General features: G+C 44.9%; 1 protein-coding gene across 3 annotated transcripts in view; it reads left to right on the forward strand.

Moving 5' to 3' along the window:
* The window catches only part of pds5a (PDS5 cohesin associated factor A), a 29,331-nt gene that overhangs the window by 18,678 nt on the left and 1,280 nt on the right, over positions 1-9,373 (forward strand). For 2 of the 3 annotated variants that reach the window (XM_053619007.1, XM_053619006.1), the window contains exons 16-33: positions 188-327; positions 675-790; positions 1,604-1,709; positions 1,860-2,020; positions 2,187-2,310; positions 2,442-2,600; positions 2,684-2,752; positions 2,841-2,977; positions 3,485-3,608; positions 3,716-3,920; positions 4,891-5,005; positions 5,166-5,298; positions 5,425-5,544; positions 6,662-6,730; positions 7,013-7,167; positions 7,332-7,416; positions 8,407-8,756; positions 8,964-9,368. In XM_053619007.1, coding sequence (XP_053474982.1) covers positions 188-327; positions 675-790; positions 1,604-1,709; positions 1,860-2,020; positions 2,187-2,310; positions 2,442-2,600; positions 2,684-2,752; positions 2,841-2,977; positions 3,485-3,608; positions 3,716-3,920; positions 4,891-5,005; positions 5,166-5,298; positions 5,425-5,544; positions 6,662-6,730; positions 7,013-7,167; positions 7,332-7,416; positions 8,407-8,756; positions 8,964-9,228 — 2,633 coding nt within the window. In that variant the 3' untranslated portion in view covers positions 9,229-9,368. Of the gene's footprint in view, positions 1-187; positions 328-674; positions 791-1,603; positions 1,710-1,859; positions 2,021-2,186; positions 2,311-2,441; positions 2,601-2,683; positions 2,753-2,840; positions 2,978-3,484; positions 3,609-3,715; positions 3,921-4,890; positions 5,006-5,165; positions 5,299-5,424; positions 5,545-6,661; positions 6,731-7,012; positions 7,168-7,331; positions 7,417-8,406; positions 8,757-8,963; positions 9,369-9,373 lie in introns of those variants that run through there. The other variant, XM_053619008.1, reaches the window with a different exon arrangement.

The raw sequence follows: 9,373 nt of genomic DNA on the forward strand, positions 1-9,373 counted from the left end.
CCAATCATACGAGCGCAGATGATCTACCCTCATTAAAAGCTGTGTAGTCGTTAGATCTTAATCCAAACTTTTTGCGTTTTAGTTGTTTAGTTCGGGAGAGACACGGTCTCCTGAGCTCAGTGGAACTTTAACATTAACCTCTCTCTCTCTCTCTCTCTCTCTCTCTCTCTCTGTCTCTCTCTCTCAGAGAATCTGCCCGACCCAGGGAAAGCTCAGGACTTCATGAAGAAGTTTAATCAGGTTTTGGGTGAAGACGAGAAGCTGCGTCTGCAGCTGGAGCAGCTCATCAGCCCGACCTGCTCTTGCAAACAGGCCGAGCAGTGCGTGGTGAGCACAACGCCGGTCCCGGCAAATCAGAGCCCGACCGACTAGACACGACCGTCTCTTACAAAGACTCGAATTTAGAAACGTCATGTTTTACCGAGCAGTACTCTAATGCATACTCCGTAAAATAAAGTTCTAGCTTAGTTTCAGAAACGATTTGGCCATCTGTTAACATTTAACGAACGTTGATTAGAAATCACAAATTGTTTTGCAATTTAAATAAATATTTACTCCTCAAAACCTCTAAAGATGAATAATAACGATCATTTTTAAAAAATCCGTATGAGCCTGTCAGCATGTGAAAATGAGGTCATGTTTAGTTGTTAAGTACCCCGCCCCCTCCGTTACAGAGAGAGATAACACGCAAGTTAACGTACCCCAAGCAGCCGACAAACCCCTTCCTGGAGATGGTGAAGTTTCTGCTGGAGAGAATTGCACCAGTGCACATCGACTCCGAGGCAATCAGGTACACCTTCATGGTCGTGGCAGTGTGCTGACTTGTTCTGCTCATATATCAATCATTACTGCGTTTAATCCCTTTTTTGTTTACAGCAAGAAAAATTACAAATAAACACACATGTAGTGTATAGTACATGGCTCTGCTTTAAGTTTCGACTTAAGTGTTGAACTGGTTTGGCCTCACACATTATCATTATATTTGTTTACATTAGAAGAATGTTGCTGAACTAATTAATTAGTCAATTAACCCCCCCCCATTAATTTATGTGCTAGACTCTTCATTATCAGACTGGGAGTGGAAAGCAAACCACATTTAGTTAGAGTTTCAGCATCCTAGCTTTTCAAAATGCCATTTCAGTATTAGCAGTAGGACAGGGTTAGAATGTGCGCGGGGGTTTTGTGAGCAAGCAGAGTTAAAAGAAAATAAGGAGACGTTGTCAAGGAGCAAGATAAGTATCTCCTAAATCGGCCACGTGTGCTCGGCTGTTTCGTAACGCGCCAGTTCTGAACTCTCATGAACCCTTAGTTCTGCATATTTGGAGCTTTTTCTCTTCTCCCAGCACACTCAGTCTGACTGTTAACTGGTCTCGGTTAAGTGTTCGATTGAATCGGGCGTTTTTTAGGAACGGGTAGACTTCCCATTGTTCCGTGCAGTTCACCTCCGGACAGAATTCGAGAGCCCTAATGGATTAAATGGTTGTTTTGTTTTGTGGGGTGTTTTTTTTTGGACGTGAGACACCTACTGGTGACGAGATCTAACTACAAGTACCATAACCTCCCTCTGGCTATTGCAGTAATGGTTATTGTTTTATGCGTGTAGTGCCCTGGTGAAGCTTTTAAATAAGTCGATTGAAGGCACTGCTGATGATGAAGATGAGGGAGTTACTCCTGACACGGCCATCCGTGCTGGACTGGAACTACTCAAGGTGAGCGAACACACTTGTTGTGAACATGCTTGTCCGCTTGCGAGCTCCATTTTTGAGCCTCGGAGTAGTTCGAGCGTTGGGAAGTACACGCGCTTTAGTCGTCATAATTTACACACGCATGCTTGTCATCGTTTTGTCTCTCGCTCTCAGGTTTTGTCTTTCACCCACCCCACGTCGTTCCACTCTGCCGAGACGTACGAGTCTCTTCTGCAGTGTCTCAAAATGGAGGACGATAAGGTGGCAGAGGCGGCCATTCAAATCTTCAGAAACACAGGCCAGAAGATCGAGAGCGAGCTGCCGCAGATCAGATCGTACGGAAACATTTGTAGACACAACTTAACTCTTTGTGTTACCCCCTTTTTTTTTTTTTTTTTTTCGTAGTAAAGAAAAAAACCTACGGTTTTATAAGATTAGTCTTGTTCTGTCACGTGTGTAGTGTTGGATTTTTAATATTATCTCTCCTTTGTCTATCTTTAGGACTCTTATTCCCATACTTCACCAGAAAGCCAAGAGAGGGACCCCACACCAAGCCAAACAGGCGGTGCACTGCATCCACGCAATCTTCCACAACAAAGAAGTCCAGCTGGCTCAGATATTTGAGGTAGATTTAAAACTCTCTCAAAAAAAAAAAACCAGATGGGATGGATGTGTGCTAGTCTTGAATGTTGCACATATTTTCTGATGTATTAATTGCTAGCATATTAATGTTAACCCCGCCCCATATCTCTGTAGCCGTTGTCTCGTAGTCTGAACGCAGATGTCCCGGAGCAGCTGATCACACCTCTGGTCTCTTTGGGTCATATCTCCATGCTGGCTCCGGATCAGTTCGCCTCGCCCATGAAGTCCATCGTAGCCAACTTCATTGTGAAAGATCTGCTGATGAATGACCGAGTGAGTGTGTAAGGTTTTCATTGTTGCCTTCATCCTGTTTCTAACCGGTGTGCCTAATTTGTCTTTCGCTCCTTTTGTTTCAGTCTGTGGGCAGTAAGAATGGTAGACTGTGGACGACCGACGATGAAGTTTCCCCTGAAGTGTTGGCAAAGGTGCGTTATTTAAAGCACGTAAAAGATGCGGATCATTTGAAAGTTTTCTAAGCTTTGGAACGCTCGTTGTTCTGACGGTCTGTTCCAGGTTCAAGCCATTAAGCTGCTGGTGCGATGGTTATTAGGGATGAAGAATAACCAGTCTAAATCGGCGAACTCCACCCTGAGACTGCTCTCTGCCATGCTGGTCAGCGAGGGAGACCTAACGGAGCAGAAAAAGATCTGGTAGGCGAAGTTCAGGGGGGGTCACTGCTCTGCGCAGGCTCGATGAAATATACTCCAATGTTTTTCTGTTAACGGTTTCAGTGTCCGATTCTTCGTGATACCAAAGAAAGGAAAGATTTCAGAAAATGTGATACACGAGCTAAAAAATCCCCCCCCCCACTCCTTTAATAGGAACACCTGCTCTTTAACTGAACCCTGTCAGTTATAATGATAGCCAATCAGGGGCATCTGTGAGCTCCTGTATGCAGAAGAGGGCAGATAGCGCTTTCCTCATAGCGTGTTACGCAGCCCGCAGTTTGTCATTCGAGATGTGTGTGTTTGGCTTCACATGTCTCGGGGGAAGCACTTGTTAGCCTTCACCGTCCCTTTATGGAAGCTGTCGCATGATAGCTGGTGGGTGGGAATTGGTGAATTACCAAATTGGGAAGAAAATGGGGTAAGCGACTGCCTCGACCTCTTTTTAATTATAATTATAAAAAAACATTTCCCATGCCTCTGTCTACGCAGCAAGTCGGATATGTCCCGGCTAAGACTGGCAGCAGGCAGCGCCATTTTGAAACTAGCACAGGAACCCTGCTACCATGACATCATCACACCAGAACAGTTCCAGCTCTGTGGACTCGTCATTAATGTGAGTTTAACATACACACGTGCAACGCGTGTCAACATGCATACATGTCCACACCTTAAAATGTTCATCTCGTGTTTTACTTTTTTTTCTTTTCCCCCCTCTCACAGGACGAGTGCTACCAAGTTCGTCAAATATTTGCTCAGAAGCTACACATGGCTCTGGTGAAGTTGCTGTTGCCCCTGGAGTATATGGCTGTGTTTGCTCTGTGCGCTAAAGACCCGGTTAAAGAGCGCCGTGCCCACGCCAGACAGTGCCTACTGAAAAACATCAGTGTCCGTAGGGAATACATCAAACAGAATCCCATGGCACAGGGTAAGCATATATCACTGGTCACTTTAATAGGAACACCTGCTCTTTTAATGCAGTGATCCAATCAGCCAGTCATGTGGCAGAAGCACAATGCATAAAGTCATGCAGATCTACAGGTCAGGAGGTTCAGTTAATGTTTACTACTCAAACAAGCACTCTTTATAACCGCGGTGAGCAGAAAAGCATCTCCGAATGCGCAAAACATAAGGGCCTTCAACATTTGCTCAGCTGGTAAATGAACAAGATATGAAATGACATCACGAGACGGTGTTCTAGCACCGCCTTTACCCATGGCCTAGCAGTAGAGTGTTACCGTTCAGCACAATTTCCAAATAGTGTTGCAGTGATCATGTATTTAGGTCGATCAGGTGGTCCAGGACACATCGAGATGCATTTGCATTCGCACTACAAATGTGTTGTGGCCGCATGCATCCCAAACTTCCACCAGATGTGGTTTGTGGAGTGATGGGATCTCATTTGACCCCATTCACACCTGTACCTACCCTTAGGGCTGGGCGATGTATTGATATCGTGATGAACGATTACACGATATTGTTGGTTTGGTGATGTATGTTTTCACTCATTACAGATTAAATGGTACTGAATGGTTGCTGTCGATTTGACGTGATTTTAAAAAAATAAAATAAAATCTTTACGTATTAAAGAAAAGTACCATCACAAACAGTTTAACGTTACGTTTTGTTTGTTTGTTTATTTTACTGTACTGTTTTGCAGACAGTTTGGGTTACAGCTACAATTTGCGGGGGGACAGCTAAATTGTATATCATGATGCGCATCGTATATCGTAGAAAAGTCCTCGGGTATCGTGATGTGATGTGATATTTTTGTCGTATCGTCCGGCCCTACCTAGCGCTGTCCATACCGTTCATGCACGTTAACACCAGGCGTGAGCTGCTTTTGAACACGTCGGTAAGAAGTAAACACGCCTCTCGTTCTCCCTCTTCTGCTCCAGAGAAGCTCCTGTCCCTCTTGCCAGAGTACGTGGTACCGTATATGATCCACTTGCTGGCACATGACCCGGACTTCACGAAACCACAGGACTTTGAACAGCTCCGAGACATCAAAGAGTGAGTGTTCCACACACACTTCCATGTACTGAGATTATAGAGAAGTGTGTGTGGGGTTGATTTTCTGTGCTCGAACTACTTTAGCTACCCCTTCTTAATTACTGAGTGGTGATGTGTTGTAACTTTATCCTCTCTCTGTCTCTCTCTCTTTCTCGCTCAGGTGTTTGTGGTTCATGTTGGAGGTGCTGATGACTAAGAATGAGAATAACAGTCATTCGTTCCTAAGGAAGATGGTGGAGAACATCAAACAGACAAAAGATGCTCAGGCACCTGATGATCCAAAGGCCAACGAGGTCAGTGCGCTTCAACGTTTTGCTGTCTCTTATGCACCTAAATGTTTTGTTTCACACGAAGTATTCGCCACAATTCTGTTTTGAAATTGTTTGTTTTTGGGTTTTCTCTCGCGCTCTTGTCAATAGAAACTGTACATCGTTTGTGACGTGGCACTGTTTGTCATCACAAATAAGAGTACTTCCTGTCACTTGGACTCACCCAAAGACCCTGTGCTGCCCATTAAGTTCTTCACGCCACCTGATAAGGTAATGGTTTCTTTATAATTCAACAGCATTGCAAACTAGGGCTGGGCGATTATATATCGATATCACGATAAATGATTACGCGATATACTTTTCGATGATCTCACGATACTTGGATGCCAAGTCGATATGTATTGCGATTCTACAAGTATTGAGATTCGATATTACGATTTAAGCAAGTCTACAGGGAGTTTGTCTCCATCACGTAGGACATCAAGAGAGTAGCTCCTTGCCAGCTAGTTTAAATAACATTCGCTATGCTAATGAACAAATGACATATGTTACACTCCCCTCAACACGTCTATTACAATCATTTAACTAGCCACGGGCAATCGAAAGGTCGCTATTGAAAACCATTTTTGACCCCTATTAAGCAGCGGGTACGCTTTAGTGTAGTCTGGTGGGGAAGTGGGGTTTTTTTGTCGCCACAGGACACTACAGTGGTACACTGAACTGATGGGTGAACTAGAGAGAGAGAGAGGTTGACAGTAAAGCCCGGCTACAGAGAAAACTGATAGGTCTAATTAGCAGACAGAGAGACCAATCAGGATTCGCTCTCTCGGTGTCCACAGAGCCCCGTCTACTATCAGAAATATTCTGGTCTCGCACTCAAAACAAATCGATTTACGGGATATCGTGTATATAATTTGCAGGTGTCGGGACGTGCGAGACTCCCGGAGCTTCTCGCGTCCACTAGAAAGGGATACGACGTCGTATAATAACTCGTAGATAACAACAAATACATTTCACCCTCCGAGGGAATGAAGGCAGTAACTTCTCTCCACCTCGTCTGTTAGATAAGACTGAAATAAAGCAATTGAATAGGAATTATGTCGATTCTGGAATTAAAAAAAAAAATCTATTTCAAAATTGAAATAAATAAATAAATAAATTGCGGTAGTTCGTTGAATCGATATTTTATTTTATAAATTTATTTATTTTTCCTTCCCCCAACCCCTACTTTTCAGAGATATCGTTGGTATGGTGATGTATTATTTAATCATCTTTGTCCTTGTAGGCGTAAGAGAGAGGAAAAAAAAGTATTGTAGTGGGTGGGAAATGTAAATGACCAAATTGGGACAAAAGAATGAAGTGTCACTTTTTGCCCTTCTCTCTGTAGGACTTCATCAATGATAAGGACTATCTCTCTGCTGAGGCCAGAAACGTCCTGCTCACTGGAAAAATTCAGGTGAGCTCCAGAGGTCGTGTGTAATTCCGTTAAACCTATTGTACAACAGGTCGAGAAGTTAATACGCCTCTAATTACAAGGTTCTCTCTGCCGTTTGTGGTAGACATGCAGCTATGTACATGCTACTGAATATATGTGAAGTTTGACCCCCTAAATCCGTGGATAAAATGATCGAAGAATTTAAAGTCGCCTTATCTTAGATAAAAACGCAAGTAGAAACGACGTCGTCTTGATTATTGATCGTTTTTGTGAATGAACGTACTGATTTTCTGTGATCTACAGCAACAGCCAAAGCAGACCGGAGTGTTGGGAGCCGTGAACAAGCCGTTAATGGTCACGACAGTACGCAGACCGTATGCTAAAACCACGGTTTCCAACACCGGAAGCAACGCCAGCACCAACTCCCAGCCCGTGTCTCCGGCAACTCCTAAAAACAAGTACGGGACTGCCGTTTATTTTCAGCTCTACCGAAGCGTATACTGTTTAACGTAACGCATTTAACGTGTTGTAGTCGACTGACGTATCGAGCCGATCGTGGAATTTAATATATTGAGCTGGAGAGAAAACAAAGTTTCTTCTGTGTATTTCTTCCCGATTTAAGGGACGTGAGTTCTAACGCATCAGAAGCAGGAGCGAGAGAGAACGAGGAGAATCCGCTGATTGTGAAAGAGGACGGTGGAAAGAAGGTGAGCTTATTCAGAACGTGCAGAAGAACCGGGAGTCACCAGAAGCATACGTTGTTGTTGTTGTTAGGAGTATTTTCTCTTTTTTCCGTCCTTAAAATAGGCTGACGATGCAAATACTGAACGACTCGAACAGAACGGTCGTGTATCTCAGGCTCACGGCTCACTCCAGCCCCGTTTATTTATCAGGCTTAAATGATATAGGATGTCGGCCATGCAAGTGCTTGCTGTCTGAGTTCCTGTTACGGAAAATGAATCCCCACCACCTGACCAATCGGAATTGAGGATTTAACATTGTCGTGCTCTTCAGAACACGGTTCATGAACTATAGTCGTTTCCGGTATGAAAAATACACGCTAGTCTAGTTCTACCCTACATATCGTCGTACTTGTAAACCGACCAAAACGAAGACTTTTATAAACAAAGGCGTGGCTTCGCCCACATTCGCGCCCTGATTGGTTTTTCTGGATCATCGCGTATCCTTCCCTGATTCGTCAAGCCCCTACCACATGACCGTTATGCCGCCTTGATCGTATACACACCAACACGGAGACTGAACCGCAAGCTTTGCTGGCTTTGTTGTCATTCTTAGCAGCCAGTGTGCAGTTCAATTCTGTATTTTATAACGCTGCAGCTGCCTACATGCACAAGAGGCGAGCTATGGTTAGAGAAATCGCATCAAAGCCCTACGCGGAACGCCGATTTGGACTAGCAACCAACTTCCTGTTTACACTTGCATGCGCATGCCCTGAATGGTCATGTGACATGCGTTTTCAGATTGTGTAGTGTAGACGGAGATGGTTTCTGAAACGCTGCGGAAACGCCCGTGTGGACGAGGATCGTTTTTATTTTAAAACGAGAACGCACTAGTGTAAACGGGGCCTGAGTCAGTAAAGGTAATAGCCACTGGAACACAGCATTTTCATCATCTCCTCTCTCTCTCTCTCTCTCTCTCTCTCTCTCTCTCTCTCTCTCTCTCTCTCTCTCTCTCAGGAGGAAGCAACAACACCGGCTCAGGCAAGCGGGAGAAAGCGGAACGCTCCGGCGACTGATGGGACCGAGAACAGTGTGGCCTCAAACCCTGTTGTGGCGTCACAGCCTCCTCCTAACAAGCCTCGCCGAGGCAGACCCCCAAAAAACGCAGCCGCCGCAGCAGCCAATAAAGAGAAAGAGGTCACGACTACACCCGGGAGCGGAGCTGGGCGGGGCAGAAAGAGGGCAACACCCTCCCAGGATCCCACCTCAACAGCCTCACCCGAACCAATCAGTGGAAAGATACCAAAACAACAGAAAGAGACCGATTCCAAGCGGGCAGGACAACAGCGGCAGATTGACCTGCAAAGGTAAAAAATATATATTATATATAATGGCTTCTCATTATTGGCGGTTCTATTTCTAATGCAGTTTCAGGTGTGCGTATTGATTTTTAGGTTTAGTTTTTCCGCTCATTTGAATGAAGTTTTCCAGCCAGTCTGTTAACTGACATTGTTAAGACGGCGAATTGAAAAGTAAACAGGAGTATAATGATAACGATGTGACTGTGGCCGCAGGCACCTTTTCCCAAAAGCAGACAAGCCAGACAAAAGCGTGTTCAGCCTCAAACCCCATCAGCCTCAGCTAGCATACGGAAGTGAAGGAGAAACGGAGAGAGGTCTGGAGTCGAGCCCAGACTGCTTTCTTTCTCTCGCTCAGTTAGTAGAGGATCAGGGTAAAGCCACCGACTCCAAACGCCCAAGCCACAGACGAGGAGAAACGGCCCACGAAGCAGGACAGGGGCAGCTGGCAGTGAGTTTCAGACAGGTTTACGAGACGTAGGTGCAAAAATGACTAGACGGTCACGCGGTGTTGCTTAACAATTAGCGTTCAGTTAAACGATCGATTGCATCAGTCATGAGAATGAAATAACGTGTCGTATATGTGAAGACGCTCACGTACGTATCCCGCGCTCTCTCTCTCTCTC

This window comes from Ictalurus furcatus, chromosome 29 (genome assembly GCF_023375685.1).
Source record: "Ictalurus furcatus strain D&B chromosome 29, Billie_1.0, whole genome shotgun sequence".
NCBI classification, from domain to species: Eukaryota; Metazoa; Chordata; class Actinopteri; order Siluriformes; family Ictaluridae; genus Ictalurus; species Ictalurus furcatus.